The 19,725-nt window shown below is 36.4% G+C and overlaps 1 protein-coding gene across 1 annotated transcript in view; it reads left to right on the top strand.

Moving 5' to 3' along the window:
* The window catches only part of LOC141448503 (uncharacterized), a 573,566-nt gene that overhangs the window by 74,634 nt on the left and 479,207 nt on the right, over positions 1 to 19,725 (top strand). The window contains exon 4 of the mRNA XM_074116881.1: positions 1,490 to 2,239. Within this exon, the coding sequence (XP_073972982.1) occupies positions 1,490 to 2,239 (750 nt within the window). The remainder of the gene's footprint in view (positions 1 to 1,489; positions 2,240 to 19,725) is intronic.

Genomic DNA, 19,725 nt, shown 5'->3' with positions numbered 1-19,725 from the left:
AAAGGTGCCTCCTACTGGCTCGCAAGCCAGGTTAGCCAGGAGGTTGTCAATATTGCTCTCTGTATCTGAGGAGGCACCTTTGAAGGCGCAGTACATTTGACGCCCATAGCTTTTTCCAGTGCACTGCCACCCTCCGTACAGTGTTCTCTCGTTACCAGGCAACACTGTCGCATCACCGGACAATGAGCTGTAAGAAACTCTTAGAAAGAGAAAATCTAAATGTCGAAGCAGTTGGATTCAAACCCGTGGGACCTTTGTGTTGGAATGTTTTTTTATTATTCAAATACTAAAAGTAAAGTAAATAAAGTAAAGTAATCGCCTAAGTTTTCAGGCGGGGCTTAACGTCCAACTACCAATTAGGTGTCGCGGACGGAGGCGACTAGCAAACATACTTTACTCTAAATTTCTTTTATTAACCATTAAATAAAATCCAAGACCTAAGACCGGGAATCGTACCCACTAAACCAACAATACATCTTAGCATTGCGGGTCTAGTCTCTTAACCGCCTAACATACTTTACTGTAAATTTCTCATATTAACCATTAAATAAAATACAAGGCCTAGACACCGGGGGAATCGAACCCACTAAACCAACAATACATCTTAGCATTGCGGGTCTAATCTCTTAACTGCTCGGCTACCGTGGCGCCCTATTCAAATACTATCCTAATTATGAAATCATCCTGAAAATATGTTTTATCCTAAATATATAAAACGAGCTTATCCCTAAATAAGTAAATCTAGTACAAAAAAAAGTTATGCTTTCTTTAAAATTATTTCTCTTCAAATTTTTCAGGATTTCGTGTAACAATTCCCTTTAAATGGTACCCAGTTAAGGTAACCTTGAATTGCAGGTCGTCCTATAGGTTAGAATTGTTGGGAGTAATACTATATAATGACGTAGAAAGCGGGCTGAAGCTTTTTTTAAGACACCAATAACAAATTTACCTTACTTTAAAAGCTGTACTAGACCATACAACTAACCATTAAAAAAAAAACACAAAAAAGCTAAAATAAATTAACGAAAAAGAAGTTTCTAACGGTCAAAACTAAAGTACTAAGTTATTTTAAGTACTCTTGAAAGAAAATTAGAAAATCGTGAGTAAAAAATTAAACTTGGAATGTTTAATTTCTTCTTTTTATTTAACTTTTGATAATTTTTGTTTTGTGCTTCGGAATTTTTCAGGAGAAATTTTCTTTTTTTATACGATAGCTGTACACTTAAAACGATTTTTTACTCCTCCGTTCTAGAACAATCTTTTCTTTTATAACCTGGTTGATCTTAGTTTTGTATTTAGGGTGTTTTTTTAAATCACGATCTACCATGAATTTCTAAAAGGTAAAGAAGGTTCCGGAGTTTTTCGTTGATAGATACGAGTATTGTTCCAAGAACTTCTCATTTCCGCTTTTTCTTTTTCTAACTTCCCTTCAACATTTTTTACTATCCTGATAAAAATTGTTTTCTTATATTTGTTTTCTTTGTTTTAGGTTACGCCCAGTGATAAAAGTCAACAACATCAGCAATCCAAAGAACAAAATGATGGTAAAATAAACTACGATAAAGGAGGAAGCAGTGGTGGTAACACTGATGAGCCCAGTACAGCCTGGGAAGATCCAGAGGATATTATAACGTGTACCGGAAGTAGTAGTAGTGGTGGTGATTTCAGTCGAACGAATACGAAAAGTTTATCAAAATCAAAACGTGTAAAAAGTTATATACAGAAAAAATGTAAAGATGTTGAGACTAAAGTAAGATCAAGATCGAAAAGTGGTGGTCGAAATGAGACTACAAAAACTACGACTTCGGCTAACAGCAGTGGCTGTAGTGGTGGTAGTGCTGCTGCAACGATCACAACATCCTGGTATGCAAGCCAAGAGCTGGCCGAAGGAGTACAAGATGATTCCAGAACTGAGGGTGGTACGCCGTCAATGGCGGCCAACACTGTTTTTTCCTCAATAACAGCTAATGAACCTCTACAAACGACAACAATTCCTGCCATACATACTGCCAACACCACGACCACGACCACGACCACTACATTGTCAACAACAACAACAACAACCGCAACAACGGTTGAAGTTGATGTATTACAAGAAAGAATTACCATAAACCCTCCGGATGATACCGTGACCGTCAAAGAGGTAGTACCTGAAAAAGATGAAGATAATTCTGATACAGCTTCTGAAGGAACTTTATTAGATGAAATACAGTCGGATGTCATCAGTGAACTTCTTCAGGTGAGTTTTTTTTTTTATTTATTTTGATTGTTCGGGTGGTTTCAACTATGAAACACCACGCTACTTATACATGGTTGCAACAATCGGATTTGAATCACTGTGGCACCGTTAGGTTGTAAATTCAAGCTCCGTGGCTGTACAACTTCAGTTTATATCTAAAGATAAGTTGGTAAGACTGTTTAACACCTTGGATTACCACAAACTTAGAGATTACTTTAGGGCGCCAATAAACCTTACGCCAACATAGGTTGTTCTTAGCGGAAGTGGTTAATTTTTTCCCTGGCGTTTTCTAGTAGAACCATTTTTCTAGTCCTGCAGATTCCATCCGGTTCTTTTAAATCACTTGAAATCATCAATATTTCCATCATTAATCATATTTTGTTAATCAGTTAGCCTCATTATATCATGTGGGTCTTATATTGGGAATAAGTTCGTGATAGACTGACCCCCCCCCTTACATCTCAAGGAGGTCTTAATTTTTCCTACTTATGGGCTCGTTAATTTATCCTTTTCACCTGTCTAATCACCTGTCTCTGTAGCAGACAGTAGAGAATAGATGACCGAGAAAAATGGTTTACCGTTGTTACATAGAAAAAATGGGGACTGAATAATTTTTCAGCATGACTGAGCGCTTATTTAATTTTCTATTTGTATTATTTTCAGTCATCCGTTATACCGTTATTTACGATCAAGATTAATGGGCAGTTTCAGCTAAGGGTGGGGATACAAAAAAGAAATGTTAAGTTCAAGATTTTAAACTTTGGAACGCGGCTCAAGATCTTTTTATGTAGTTTCAAGGACAAGCCCTTTTAAGGTGGAGCTTTTTATTTATTTATTTTTTTTGAAGGGAACGTTTTTTAAGTATGAAACTTAACGGTTAAGAGTTGGACTTTGCAGCCAATACAGCGGAAGTTAACTTTAATTCAGACGGTTAAATAAGTCGTAACTTTTAATTACTTAATTCTAATTTTCGGTATTGCGTGCTTAAGTGCAAATATAGTGCACATTTTATGTCCTATTTTCAGCATGCTGCACAATTGGGCTTAAATTGAATTTCTTTCAACTTACAGTAATACTTTGGTTTAAACACCTAATACGTACCAGGATCAGATATTGTTCACGCTTATGACGTATGAATATATCGCTTTATCCAGTGAAATCATCTGTTTTCTTAGTTTTAAGTAAAAGAATTTGTCAATAAGATAACGGAAGTGAATAGAGTTGATGCGGAAGTAAATAGCTAGTTTGTGCGACCAGTTACCGGCGGAACTACTCGGAAATCTGCTGGGTTTTTTGTTCCGGACTAGTTGAAACTGGTGAGATGGATTTGTATGTCGAATGCTCGTCCTAACCAACTACCACCTCAAAGAGTCGCCAGGTCAAAGTTTAGTATATTCCCTGGTCACAAGTTCCGATATCTGATCAAAATTAGGTAGCAAGCATCCCTGATTAGAAAATCTGACCTCCTCTATAATATTAAACCTTCGTTATCACTTCGTGACACTTGGGGAAGGAAGTTAGTGTTGTCTGTAACGAGAGAACACTGAACGGAGAGTGGCAGTGCACTGGAAAAAGCTATGGGCGTTATTAACCTCAGATGTTGACGCGCTTTAAATCATTAAAAATATAAGACCAAGACCACGTAAATAGTGGAGGAAACTCGAAACATGGAGGCTGTGTGGCTGGTACCAGCCAGCTTCCGGGATGGGAATCCATTACTGGGGGATCCCAGCCACCACGTGCTGTTTCCCCAAGGCAAAATTCCTTTGTCAAGCTCCCCTATATCGGACCAAAATTAGGTAGCAAGCATCCCAGATTAAAAAAAATCTATCCTCCTCTATAATATTAAACCTTGTTTATCACTTCGCTGCACCACCAAGATTGGGGTTCCAACCCACAGCTTCCCGTCTAAAGAGCCATTTAAGTTAATTTACGGATTTACTCTCCTCCAAAAAGAAAAGATAATTAGTAATGTAGGGAAGATCTAAGTAAAATTCAAAAATATCAGAAAATGGGTTTACTTTGAGGTACCTTCAGAAAACATTGAATTCCCCGAAAAATCTTTTCTTTTTTTTTTATTCCTGTGAGAGAATCGCCTATTTCCGGTGCAAATTTCCGCAATTCCGAGCACGATCCTTCTAGATAATGTAGAGCAATTAGAATATATGGCGGAAATAGAGTCGAAAACATTTAAAACTCAAAAAAAAACAAAGAAGGTTTTCGCACTTTTTTGCGATAGGTTAGAGTTAGGTTAGGTTATGGTTACCCAATACTAAGTCGGCATTACAGGAAACAAAAGAGACACCAGAATTCTCACTGTTCCACTTTGCAAATCTGGATAGCCCCCCCCCCCGCGCGTGTGTGTGTACGTATGTGTCTATTTATTGTGTATCCACTGGCTACCAGATGGTGATTGTAAATATGTACATTGTAGTTTACTCTCCAGTTAGAGGCAGACGGAACGTACATTATAAACAATGAGGGGAAAGCTGTGCTTTTAGTAGTGTAACTACACATATATATACAAAATATATACTCGTACTAGCGGTTATTGTTTCACTATGTGCCTTAAAGTCACTTTGTGAACATTTCTCATTGGTGGTTACCTTTTATACAATTGTACTGTTTGCAAGTTCCCTTTCTGTTTTTTGAACAAACATACATACATACATACATAACAAAACTGTCCTAGGAATACAATTCCCCCCTCCTCGTGTCCGCGTGATCTCTCTCGCCATATTTTAAAAACCCCTCCTCACACATGTAAGGAGGAGAGAGGTCACCTAAACATAACCTTATTTTGCCTTTTTTGATTTATAGTTATTTTATTCTCTAGTGTTAAATGTGACTATCAGCGCCTTTTGTTATAGAATTTTTGGGATTAGATGTTTTTGTTTCGCTATTATTTGCATAATATACTTCGTGACCTATTACTTATAAAATGACATTTTCTACTAGGGTGACATCGTAAGGGGGCTCTTTTGTTAACCCCGTTGGCCAGTTTTTTTACATTCTTGTGCTGTCCATACAAAAACTAAAAACATGTTGAAATTGAATTAAAAAAATTAAAATAAAACAACTATTTCACCATGTTACAATTTCTTGGTATAAGGCTTCGCATAATCTACTGGTCAGGTGATAAAACGTACTATAGTACTGAATTACACAGTGAACCTAACATTGCTATACATACAGGGCGCCACAGTAGCCGAGCGGTTAAGAGACTAGACCCGCAATGCTAAGATGTATTGTTGGTTTAGTAGATTCGATTCCCCTGGTCTAAGCCTTGGATTTTATTTAATGGTTAATATGAGAAATTTATAAGTAAAGTATGTTAGGCGGTTAAGAGACTGGACCCGCAATGCTAAGATGTATTGTTGGTTTAGTAGATTCGATTCCCCTGGTCTAAGCCTTGGATTTTATTTAATGGGTAATATGAGAAATTTATAGTAAAGTATGTTTGGCGGTTATAGGCTAGACCCGCAATGCTAAGATGAATTGTTGGTTTTGTGGGTTCGATTCCCGGTGTCTAGGCCTTGGATTTTATTTAATGGTTAATATGAGAAATTCGCAGTAAAGTATGTTTGTTAGTCGCCACCGTACACGACACCTAATTGGTAGTTGGACGTTAAGCCCGGCCTGAAAAAATAGGCAATTACTTTACTTTACTATAGCACAGGAAACAAAATACCGATTTTTGTTGACCTTTGACCATTGATTTCCGGTGACGCGTACGCCAGATTCCAACTTATAAAAATGCCAAAACAAAGAATTGAACAAGTTTGTAGCTTATTAACTTCCGTTCCGAGGTTTACCCCCTTATTTTTTTACCAAATTTGATTGGGCTATTAATATTTAAATACTGAGAAAACTGGTAAAAGTGATATTTCAATTAGAAATTTCGATTATTTTGTTACCATAGTGACTATACGATATTTTAGGTTATATTTGTAATTCAAATAATTTTTTTTTTTAAATATTCGCTTTCGGCTCGTATCGCAATAAATCCCAAACTCGCAAGTAAAGAATCACTTTTCCGCACTAGGCACACAAATAACTTATTTTTTATTCTATATCTGGGGTGAGGGTTTTATTCTGGGGTGGGTGTTTGTGTAATGGTTATGAAGCGTAGATTTGTAAGTGGGAGAACCCCAGTTCGAAACTCGGAGTTAAGCTACTTTTTATTTGTTGTAGAAAAAATATTTAAACTTAAGTAGGTACTTCCGCCTCCCGTTCACGACACCTAATTGGTAGTTAAACAGGAGGCTAAGCCCCTCCTCCACTGAGAGAAATAAGCGATTTAACTTATTCAATAGCTAAAACATGTTAACTATTGTTAATCTAAATGAACATTAACCAGTAAATCAGCTCATTAACTATCGTAAATTGTAACCAGCTGTTAGCTACATTCGCCATGTTTTCTGTTTACAATGTTACCAATCTTAAACCATTAAAAACGAAAAAAAAAAATAATTGAACTATTTTAAATTACTTTCTGTTTTGTGTTTTTATACATTTTATGGTTGTTATAAAAATTTTAATTACAACTTTTATTATTTATCAATTAGAAAAATCTATTCTTTCACTTAGGAATATATAATTAATAAAAAAATTACTTTTGCTATATATGTATTTAGATTTTACTTTCTCTGAGTTGTGTTAATGTTATTGTTATTTCTCTTGAAGTAATCCGAAGTTATTCAGAAGTTTCTAGAATAACCTGCTCATACGGTTTTAATTGGTTCTTTTGTGCTTTTTAATTATATAGTGCTATCTGTAGTAGTTGTAAGTAAAGTAAGTAATTGCCTATTTTTTTCAGGCATGCTTTACGTCCAACTACCAAATTAGATGTCGTGTACAGAGGCGACTAGCAAACATACTTTACTGCAAATTTCTCATATTAACCATTAAATAAAATCCAAGGGTTAAGGCCTGGGGAATTGAACCCACTAAACCAACAATACATCATAGCATTGCGGGTCTAGTCTCTTAACCGCCTAACATACTTTACTATAAATTTCACATATTAACCATTAAATAAAATCCAAGGCCTAGACCGGGGGGAATTGAAACCCACTAAACCAACAATACATCTCAGCATTGTGGGTCTAGTCTCTTAACTGCCTAACATACTTTACTGCAAATTTCTCATATTAACCATTAAATAAAATCCAAGGCCTAGACCAGGGGGAATCGAACCCACTAAACCAACAACACATCTTAGCATTGCGGGTCTAGTCTTTTAACCTCCTAACATACTTTACTATAAATTTCTCATAATATTAACCATTAAAAAAAATCCAAGGCCTAGACCTGGGGAATCGAACCCACTAAACCAACAACACACTTTAGCATTGCGGTTCTAGTCTCTTAACCGCCTAACTGTATTTAAATTCCTAAATTCCTCATATTAACTATTAAATAAAGTCCAAGTATACTTAGCATTGCGGATCTAGTCTCTTAACCGCTCGGCTACCGTGGCACGTGTATACTTGGTTTTCAGTAGTTAAAGGGAATTGTGTGTATAGGGTATTACCTCGACCTCTCACCCCCCAAAGCGCTATTTTCTTCATAACAATGTTTTTTTTTTTTTATATTTGAACTTTATTTTAGAAAATCGTGAACCATGAAAAATTACCTCATGGGCCGCCAGTTAGAGACACCCATGGTCTAAATCGTGAAATTAAACAGACAGAACTTACTCCCGTACTTACACCCGGAAATAGACCATTCTTAAATCCCAGAAGTAATAATAATTGGCCATTATTTACGCAACTACAATAGATAAAACTGCAGAGGTTTTAACTAGAAGCAATTAAAGATTATCTCTTGATTTCACCTGTAATTTAAAGTCTTATGTGCGCGCGCAACATAGCGCTAGTACTCATGTTAACCTTTCTCTTGTGCGTGTGGAGGGGGGGGGGGGTGGAGGGGTTTAATTTTTAGTGTGGGCGGGTGCATTTAGGTATTTCTAAAGTTGGTATTAACTGAACACACCTGTATTAGTTAATTTAACATAAATTACCTTAAGAATACCTAACATACCTTATTAGAGCCGTGTTGGATATAAGAAAGTTAACTGCTGTAAGTACAAGAATTAAGTTCGAAGTTTTATTTTTAGAATAAGATTTCATGATAATCAATTTAAGTAAAAAAAAACTTTATAATTTGCGTAAATTTTCAAACTTCCTGTGTATGAAAAAGTGATTTGCACCATTTCCGGTAAAATATTATTAGACATTAATTATGAGGAAGTAAAATTTAAATTTGAAATAAAAATAGGTCTCTCGGAAAATGCCTTGACCTAACAAAATTTTCTTTTTGTTTCCCAATTTCCAAATTAATAATTTAAAAAAGGAAAAGAAAGAAAAATAATGGAAAGTCTCCTCAGGCTTTCCCAGGGTAGCCTCAAGTGTAGCCATGGGATAATTGGTCTTGATTTAACACACGTTACTTCGCCATGATAGTTCCTAAAATGGCTCTCAAGCGACGAAGTTTCAGGCAGGAAGTGATGAGAGCTGATGATCTAGAGATAATACCCCCCCCACACCCACGGCTTTTTCCAATTCAAGGCGACCCTGTGAATGAAGTCAATGGCAATACCGTCATCTAGGATATCTTCTCTCGTTACATGTAATACTGTCCATCGCCGAACAGTAAGCTTAAGAAGTTAAAAAAAAAAAAATCTAAAAAAAGGTGGCAGCTAGTTTCGAACCCATGATCTCCGCCTTGGAATCCAGTACCGTTAAACTCATAGCTAATTCTAGCCCCGGCATGTGCAGTTCGAAAACAATTTCAGTATGAATATTTATAAAATGGTTATTTTATATAAAAACCAATCAAACTATCGTAATTTATTATTTTTTATTAATTAGCCATTAAAAGATTTTCTCGTTGTTTGGTTATTTATCCACCAGTACTAGATTTAACAGCACGGAAGTACAGGACTCCGTTATCCTGCGGTGTGAGTATAATAAATAAAGGAGGGAGTCAGGGAGGGGTCTAAAGGTCGATGTTAGCTGGGAAAAGGTGTTGTTTTATCCTCTGGAGTGGGGGGATTATTTATGGAAAACAGGAAGAAGAACGGTCCAGCTTTTTGCTTACTATAAATACTTGAATAAATAAAGTCTAGTAATTAATTATAACTTAGTTAATGAATATTAGAATGAGTGTTGTGCGGGTGGTAAAACTGAGGAAAGTTTAAAACATCCTTTCCTGTTCATAAAACTTCCGTCCCAAATGAGTCGTAATCAGATTTTTTCAAATTTCAATACTTATATCGGCTGTAACAGGAAATATACCCAATTGTAGACTTTTTTTTTATTTTTACACCGGAAGTACAATGTTTTGAGTTCTCCTCAGCAATAAAGTGTGTGTTTTTTTTTTTTAATTCCACCACGACTTCGAAGTTTCACTAAGGTACTTCTAATGGGGGTGATGCTGCAATAAGATTTTGGTCAAAATAAGTCAACCAGAAGTAATACTGTATTGAATCGATTAAATCGATTGATAATTTTCGTAAAAGGCTTGTACGATTTTAAAACACTTCGCAAATTTTGTTCTACAATTTTTCTTCCACTAGTTTGTAACCACCTACACCTTAGTGCTCTTAAAAGTATTCTTCAGTTGATTAATGACGTCAGATTAAAAGTAAAGTAATCGCCTATTTTTTCAGGCGGGGCTTAACGTCCAACTACCAATTAGCTGACGTGGACGGAGGCGCCTAGCAAACTTACTTTATGTAAATTTCTTTTATTAACTATTTACTGAAATCCAAAGCCTAGACACCGGGGAATCGAACCCACTAAACCAACAATACATCTTAGCATTGCGGGTCTAGTCTCTTAACCGCCTAACATTCTTTACTATAAATTTCCCAAATTAACTATTAAATGAAATCCAAGGCCTAGACACCGGGGAATCGAACCCACTAAACCAACAATACATTGCGGGTCTTAGCATTGCGGGTCTAGTCTCTTAACCGCCTAACATACTTTACTATTTATCATATTAACCATTAAATAAAATCCAAGGCCTAAGACCGGGAATCGAACCCAGTACCACAATGCATATTAAGCTTTGCAGGCCTTGCCTCTAACCGCTCGGTTACCGTGGCGCCTCACGTCAGTTTATTAATGGTAACTAAATAAGTATTTAGTTAATATGGTGTTAATTAGGATGGATATTATTATAAACTATTCTAAATAAGCGAAAGTTACGTGCAATCTATATTTACAGATATATCTTGTAGCAGCGTATTTAAAGTAAATTAGAAAAGTAGAAATAAAAATACAAAATTATTAATATATATATACGTATGTATAAAAAGCCGACAAACTTACTGAATTAAAGAGAGAAAATCAACCGTCGAATAAAAAGACGCAAGCTATTAACCTTAAAGACCGTGAAATCGATTCAAATAAGCGACTCATTATCGATTATTATATTACGATTATATATATAATTTTTGAGAGTTTAATTTTATACACCCAATATTATATTTTTTATCTTTTTCTTTTATAATTTATTCTTGTCCATTCTGACAAGTTATTAAGGTGTCCATGTTATTAAGAAGAGTGGGTGGGGAGGACATTGCAGAAATACCTGTCCATCTTTAGGTGGCTTTAAAGTTTGGGGATTATACTTAATTTTTGAAGCTCCAAGACGTTGTACTTCAAATGAATAAATAAATTTTCTAGTTTATTCTTTAGAATTTTTTATCAGCGACATTTTTTTGTGATATCCGGTTCTATCAATTGTGTACCCGATAAAAGGAGGAGGGTTACATTAGTTACTAAAACTGTGCCAAGTTTGCAGAAAATTCCTCAATCCAAAGTGTGCCCCTTTTCCTCTGATGATTACTTTCCACTTTTGGGATTCCCTTGAACCTTAGGCTTTAACGCAAACTTCGTTATGTTACGGAGGCGCCATGGTAGCCGAGCGGTTAAGAGACAAGACCCGCAATGCTAAGATGTATTGTTGGTTTAGTGGGTTCGACTCCCGATCTGTAGGCCTTGGATTTTATTTAATGGTTAATATGAGAAATTTATAGTAAAGTATGTAAGGCGGTTAAGAGACTAGACCCGCAATGCTAAGATGTATCGTTGGTTTAGTTGATTCGATTCCCCAGGTCTAAGCCTTGGATTTTATTTAATGGTTAATATGAGAAATTTATTTAGCTATGTTATGTTGTTTGTGACGAGAGAACACTAGCAAGCACTGGACTGATAAAAGTCCCCGCGCGCCAGTAACCTCAGATGTTGACATATAAAGTCCATCAATGCTGGATAACATCTCTGATTTTACCCATCTCTTAGCCAAACATATTTCCTATATTCTGGACCAGTTTTAGAGCATCATCAGAGGTAGTAATATTAGTTTAGTGTGGAGATTTCAAAGTCACTTATACTTCCGTTTAGGAAATCAGAAATTCATAATTAATATTTTGCATAATTTGTATTTTTTTTTTTTATTTTTTAGTAGAAATCTTTGTGTAAAATATAATTAATTTGGATTTAGGCCATTTTAAAAAAAAAATAAATTATCGATAATAATTGAACTTTCACAAATTACACTTATCATTTTCAAAATAAATACAATATGTGTACAGGAGTTATTTGAAAACATATTCAATATGCATTAACCTAAATAAATATAAAAAAGTATCGATGTTTCCTAATAAGTCGATGTATTATGTTAATGAGGGTGGCGATATTAATTTCTAAAAGAAATAAATATACCCATAATTACAATCGAGTAATCGATTTCGTTTTTTTTTTTAGTTTACTTTCTCCTAATGATTAAGGAAAATATTGCGATCGTAGTGAAATTTTTCGAAAACCTGGTTTTTCACCGCAAAATACACGGTCACGTGGTTTTCTGATGAGGCAGAATTTTAAGTTTTTTAGAAAGTTTTAAGTTCAAAACAAAGTAACTCCAATATAGGGAAGATTAAGGCGCCACGGTAGCCAAATGGTTAAGACATTAGACCCGCAACGCTAAGATGTATTGTTGGTTTAGTGGGTTCGATTCCCCGTCTAAGCCTTGGATTTTATTTAATGGTTAATACGAGAAATTTACTCGTGCAGTAAAGTATGTTTGCTAGTCGTCTCCGTCCACGACACCTAATTGGTAGTTAACGTAATGCCTGCCTGAATAAATAGGCAATTACTTTACTTTTTACGGAAAGATTACAGGAAATGGAAACTTAATTTTTCGATTGGATTCCCTTCGAGAATCCAACTGTAACATAGCGATCAAAATCTCTATCTACCGGAAGTGCCGCTTTACAAAAATAGATTTATCTTTTTCTTTTCGAGATTTTCTCAAAGATGGCTCCAGCGATTCTCTTTAATCTATGTCCACCCTGGTGATCCCTCAACTCTTATTTTAGAATATTTAGAAATGTTTACGACATCTTCCCACGGAAAATTCGCTTAAGAGCACTTCCGGGAAGCGGTCCGCTGTGTAGACTCTTCTCTAATACATCATTTGTGTATAATAATTTACTGTTTTTTTACCCTATATATTATATAAAGGATGCAAAATGTGTTGATTAAATTCCGAGATCGTAGAAAATTCCACAACTGCCGGAGGTAACCGCATTGCTCAATGGATTTTTCACTTTTTAGATAATTTTTTCCCCACAAAAGTATTTTAAATATTTTCCAAACCTAATTTTTATATCGAAAGTTTATATTTGCATAATTTGTTTGGGTTAAATTCATTTTTGACACTTTTGAGGGGTCAACAGCTCAAAGGTCGTGCGACTGACTTTGACTTAAATTTTTGGTTTTAAATTTTGATTGGAGAAAAGCTTTATAATTAATTAGACGATCTTAAATTTAAATTAAATAATTCGTTATTAGAGATAAATATTATCTTAAGTACACTTTTTTTTATAACCTGCATAAACAATGTAAGAAACATTATCTTCAATATTTAAATAGCCAATTAAAGCGACAGATTCGCTTTCACTTGTTGCAATCTTTTCCAGTATAGATGGCAGTGGAGATTATTGCAAAAAAACTATTTTAATAAAAAACAGCTGACATTTAATCAGCTGTTTAATTAAGTCTTGAAACTCTGTCTGGTTAAATTTATTATTATTATCATTGGATAGACTGCTTTTCACAAACATGGCGGCTACTGTAAAAATACGATCGTACGAAGTGTGGCTATTAAATAACGAGACTATTGCTGTAAAACATTTTATTTTAAATTTTGTACATATTTAGTTATTATCACCTTCAATATACACCCCTCCCCTATCCCTACAACGCTCCATGCGAATTTACCATTGTTCTGAAACAGTGCTGGAAGTCTTTTTTCTGTGAGCTCCTGCATGACGCGTACCGCTTTTTCTTTCACAGCTTCACAGCGGACTGAAATCGTGTTCCTTTTAATGCAGATTTGACTTTTGGGGAACAGATCTAAAGTCACATGGGGCCGCCAGGTCAGGCGAATAAGGCCGGATGTGGCCTAAAAACTGGGATGTTGTACTTGGCTAGAAACGTCGTCTTGACAGACAATGCATTGTGAGCCCGGCGCGTTGTCTTCACGGAGAACCCCGTGACTTGTTCTTCCACGGAGAAGTCGTTTTTTTCTGACTCTTTCACGGAGTTGAGCAAGCACCTCACGGTAGTAATGTTGATTTATTATAATTCGATATTTTCATCCGTTTTTGGATGTGGATGGGCGACCCGGGCGGTCATCATCTCCGACGTCTACTCGGCCATCTAGGAAACGCTTGAACCACTCAAAAACTTGCTACAACATTCATCGCCATAAACTTCTTTTATTAAAGATAAGTTTCAGTAAGCGGTTTTACCCAGTTTTGATGTGAAATTACCACGACAATTCGTTGCTCTATTACGATGTGTAGTATCGATGTTTTCGGCAAAACGAAACTAACACCTCTTACACAAACGACGGTTCCGGTCAGACAGATTTTGTCTACAAACAAGTGAGACGCTGCAAACGAAAGAGAAGGCTTTTACGCTGCACAGCTGTGTCGGTCCGGTTTTATAAACTGTTTTTTTTTTTTTCCTTTTAATGATTTAAGGCGCGTCAACATCTAAGGTTTCCCGGAGCTTTTTTTCAGTGCACTGCCGTGGCCTCCGGACAGTGTTCTCTCGTTACAGACAACACTGTGACCGTCACGGGACACAGAGCTGTAAGAAGCTCCTAAGAAGAAGAGAAAAAAATCTAAGGGTCAACAGCCAGATTCGAACCAGCGGGACCTACACGTGGGAATCCAATATGCTAACCCTCACATAGCTAATCCCTTCCCTAATTTGGCCCAAATATTCCCAGTTTTTAGGGAATATTTATTAATGAGTTCGAACCTTGAGAATAATTGTAAAAGGAAGTCATGAGAGTGTGTTCCTATTAGATTTCCGGTTTTTACTATCTACAAACCATTTGAAAACCCTCTTTTAATCTTAGGGCACAGACTTTTCTCCCAATAAATTTTAGTCCAAAATATCAAAGAAATTAATAACCAAAAATCCAGGAAATACTGATTAATTCCAGTTTTTGAAAGATATATCTCCAACATTAGGGATGAATTAATTTTAATAAATAAAACTGTTTGTCTTGTGCCCGGTATTAAAAAGAATTAACACAATTGAGACCAATTTGTCAACAATATTAACACAGTTAACGGACAGCTGTTTGTTGTAATCCTTATAAATGGAGCTTAACCTCATTCCTCAGTACTTTGTCTCGAGTCTGTTCCTTTAAAAAAAAAGAGAGAAATTAAGGAATGTGGATAAAATAAAAATTAAAAATAAAACGGTTTGTCTTCTCCACATTATATTATTTGAATTGACGGACTAATAAAATCAGCTGATCCTTTTTAAACAGCTGATCTAATTAAAACGCATGCTGCTGTTGATTTCTCCGGTTCAACACCTGACATATTGGTGTTGCTAAACGACGTTGAAGTTTCTTTAATACTCTTTTCCACAACTTAACTTACTTTAAAAGGGATTATATTAATGCTATTCTGTCAGAAGTTTTTGAAATTGAGGCTTCATTGAACTTATTTTTTCCCCCCTGACAGAATGCATTTGCGTATTACCTCCAATGCTGCAGCCAATAGGGGGTCAGTGTATTAGCTCCTTTTTTAGTCCGTTTGTCGGTTTGTAGAGTCCTTTACAAAACAAAGCAACTAATTCTGCATCAAAATGATGGAATACAACTTCCCAAGTTAAGCTTTGATTCGAGTCTACTTGCTTTTTTTTTTATTGCAGTGAATTTCCGCTAAAGTGACGTAGATTAGATTAGATTAATCAGGGTGGAACCTATGCTCCATGGCGCCGCAGCCAAAAAGAGGCTTATCCTGTCTTCCCTTTTTTTGGAGCAAGGAAATGGGAATAAAAACAAAACAAAAAAAGGAAGATTTGCAACTCATTTGTGGAAAGCGTGTAGCCACCACATTCGCAGCAGAAAAACTGGACGTTGTCCAGAAGAGCTGAAAGTAGCCTGTTAGCCCCCCGGGAAATGGACTATTTTTGGAGGAGAAGTTTGTGGAAATATCCAGGCTCCAGCGAATTCCCAACTCTGAAATTAGGAAGTAAGCCAAAGTTGAAAATACCACATTCTTCTCTGTACAATAGAAGAGACCAAAAGACCGGAAATGGTATGGTGGCCACCTAATAATGCGTATGGATGAAGATCGCTGGCCCCAGGAGAGGATTGGGTAAGAGGGAGACTGGGAGGATAGAGAGAGCGGTGGTGGCTATTGGTGAGTATCGGGGATATGACCGCATAGGTTGTAAACTACCCGTGAAAGAAGAAGACGAAATCTCCCCCTGCTAAAGAGATGGAGGGAGGCGCCACGGTAGCCGAGCGGTTAAGAGACTAGACCCGCAATGTTAAGATGTATTGTTGGTTTAGTGGGTTCGATTCCCGGTCTTAGGCCTCGGATTTTATTTAATGGTTAATATGAGAAATTTATAGTAAAGTATGTTAGGCGGTTAAGAGACTAGACCCGCAATGCTAAGATGTATTGTTGGTTTAGTGGATTCGATTCTCAGTCTAGGCCTTGGATTTTATTTAATGGTTAATATGAGAAATTTATAGTAAAGTATGTTAGGCGGTTAAGAGACTAGACCCGCAATGCTAAGATGTATTGTTGGTTTAGTGGGTTCGATTCTCTGTCTCTAAGCCTTGGATTTTATTTAATGGTTAGTATGAGAAATTTATAGTAAAGTATGTTAGGCGGTTAAGAGACTAGACTCGCAATGCTAAGATGTATTGTTGGTTTAGTGGGTTCGATTCTCTGTCTCTAAGCCTTGGATTTTATTTAATGGTTAGTATGAGAAATTTATAGTAAAGTAATAGCGATTAATATACCAGGAATAAAGTTCCAAACTTGAAGAATCGGATAGCAAAAATGCTTCTTTCCTGTTTTTAATCAATATTTTTTTTTTGGAGGGGGCACATAAATTTCGTAAACGGCGGCCATAAGTATATAAGGGAAGCGATGAAGCTGAGTGGTTAGCGTATAACTTGGTTTCCGGACGCGGAGATCCTGGGTTCGAATCCAGCTGCTGGCCCCTTAAATTTGTTTTTTTGTTCTTCCTAGGGAGCTTCTTACAGCTTCACTGTCTGAAGAAGACCGGAAGTGTACTGAAAAGAAATAGCTATGAGCACCAATGTCGGGCCGTGCCTTGAAAAAACAAAAAAAAATTTTTTTCTTAGATAAAAAAATAATTATCATGAATAATTTTTAAGCACGACAATATGAGTAATACTACATTTAAAGAAACGGGCATCTTCAATTAAATCCTTCATGATCATCTTCTTTACAGACTCCACCAACTGCCGGCATAATTTTTTTTTTTTTTTTTTTTTACGACCAAAATACCGTTTCTCTTCAAGAAAACAATATAAATTTTACGATTATTCCAAATGAATAATTGGTTGGCCTAGTAATCACATCTAACCAATCCCGTACCTCTCTGTGTACCACCTAAAATACACGTAGAAAGCCATTTTATAATTCTAACGGCTATAAAAACGAGATTTTAATACTTTATAAAGATTTTTAAAATCGGATGTAAGTTGGGCGGATTTTCATTAGGTGGAAGAGGGGAAGGGGGAAGATATAAAACCACGATTCTTAGTGTGTTTAATTTTTTTTTAATGTAACATAGAAAACATACCTATAAATTCTTTTAATGTTTTATGGTGATTGTATAAGATTTAACATGTACGGTACTATTCTTATTATATTCATTTAAAGCGCGTCGTGAGGTCATTGGGTGCCCAGAAGCTACTTTTTTGACGTGAATACGTCTTTAAATTTGCTATCATATGGTGGCAATCCACAAATAACCTAATGATAACAAAATCGGGGAATACAGTTTGGCATTATAGTTTCGAATCTATCGTCTACATCCAAAATTAAATTAGACCACTGGATAGCTAAAGGATCAAAGAATTCATTACGATAAGCGAGGACTGTGACGCATGGCGCGCGGTTGAAGGGGTAGCGCCGCCATTTTGAGATAATTTTGCTGCGTATCGAGATTTGCAATTAGTATATATAACTTTTGACTCGGAGAAGCTACGATGTTCGTTGTAAGTTTTAATCGTCAGCTGTCGTCACAATCTATCGATTGTATATAAAACATTACTGTAAAATAGTGGACAGTGAATATAATAAGGTGTTAGAATAAAAAAATATCAAAAATATATAATGTCGGCCTATACGCGTCGAAAAGCCAAAACCAAATACAGAGATCGTATACGGTTGGAAAGGGCTTCTCAAGAACAATCGAATGGTAAAAGTCGCAAAGCCGGTGGAGTCGCCATATATCGTAACGTCAATAGCTTTCACTGATTGTAATAGAGTTAACATTGACATTTCGGAAATTTATTTGGAAATGAAAGACGCAAAAGCTGGTGATGTCTGTCTAGTAAACGAAAAAGGCCAATGGCATCTTCAAATTCGTACTCGGGTGTGTGTATATCCATCCGGGCACAGCGTTAGCAGGAATTAAACTCTTTATGTTAAGATCGTTGTTAAAATATTCCAAAAACATCTCAAAAATTATACCCGATTACGAGTCTGATAAATCAAAAAACCACTTAGAAATAAAAATAAGAAATGAATTTAACAGTTTATTCTTTGTCAGTCAAAATTCCCAACTGTTCAACAGTAACAGTGAAAAAATTTGTGGCGTCTTAAAAAAAAAAGAAGCGGTTTAAAGGAAGGGGCAGAAGAAGAATATGAAAAGCTATCTATGTCATTTTTCCCGTAGGAAGGAAGTGGATTATCCACTTTTCCTGGTTACTTGGCCGTCTCTAGGCGGTTATCCCCAGCCTAACAACATGAACATGAGCAACTAACATATGTAAGGGTCGTTTGAAAAGTCCGTGCAAAAATAAAAACTACTTAATTTTTTGGGGTAAACCTTTTTTATTTTTCAACATAGTCTCCTTTTAGGCTTATACACTTCGTCCAACGCTGCTCTAGTTTGTTGATCCCTTCCGAATAATTGTATTTGTCCAAGTCTGAAAAATAGCCATTCGTTTCTGCACTCACCTCCTCGTTTGAATAAAATCTTTTTCCCGCCAGCCATTTCTTCATATTGGGGAACAAATAGTAGTCCGAGGGAGCCAAGTCTGGAGAATAGGGGGGGATGTGAAACGAGTTGGAACCCTATTTCCATTAATTTGGCGACCACAACTGCTGAGGTGTGAGCTGGTGCGTTGTCGTGATGGAAATGGACCTTTTTTGTGGGCCAATCGTGGGCGTTTTTCTTGCAGCTCGGTTTTCAAACGGTCCAATAACGATGAATAATATGCACCTGTAATAATTTTACCCTTTTCCAGATAGTCGATGAGGATTATTCCTTGCGAATCCCAAAAGACAGTCGCCATAATCTTTCCGGCCGAAGGAACGGTCTTCGCCTTTTTTTGGCGCAGATTCCCCCTTGGTAACATATTGTTTAGATTGTTCTTTGGTCTCAGGAGTGTAGTGATGTATCCATGTTTCATCCACAGTGACGAAACGACGCTTAAAAGTCCTGCGGATTCTTCTGGAACAGCTGCAAACCGTCCTTGCAACACTTCACACGATTTCGTTTTTGGTCAAGCGTGAGCAATCGCGGCACCCATCTTGCGGATAGCTTTGTCATGTCCAAATGTTGATGCAAAATATTATGTACCCGTTCATTCAAGATGCCAACAGCACTAGCAATCTCACGCACCTTCACTCTTCTGTCATCCATCACCATATCATGGATTTTATCAGTGATTTCTGGAGTAGTAACCTCAACAGGGCGTCCAGAACGTTCAGCGTCACTTGTGCCCATATGGCCACTCCGAAAATTTTGAAACCACTTATAAACTGTTCTAATTGAAGGTGCAGAGTCATCATAATGTTTATCAAGCTTCTCTTTAGTCTCCTGAGGCGTTTTGCCTTTCATAAAGTAGTGTTTAATCAATACATGAAATTCTTTTTCGTCCAT

Source organism: Rhodnius prolixus, unplaced genomic scaffold (genome assembly GCF_049639745.1).
Source record: "Rhodnius prolixus isolate KJV_2025 unplaced genomic scaffold, Rpr scaffold_2, whole genome shotgun sequence".
Classification (NCBI taxonomy): domain Eukaryota; kingdom Metazoa; phylum Arthropoda; class Insecta; order Hemiptera; family Reduviidae; genus Rhodnius; species Rhodnius prolixus.
The sequence above is the reverse complement of the archived record's forward strand: the minus strand, read 5'-3'. Positions and strand labels throughout refer to the sequence as shown.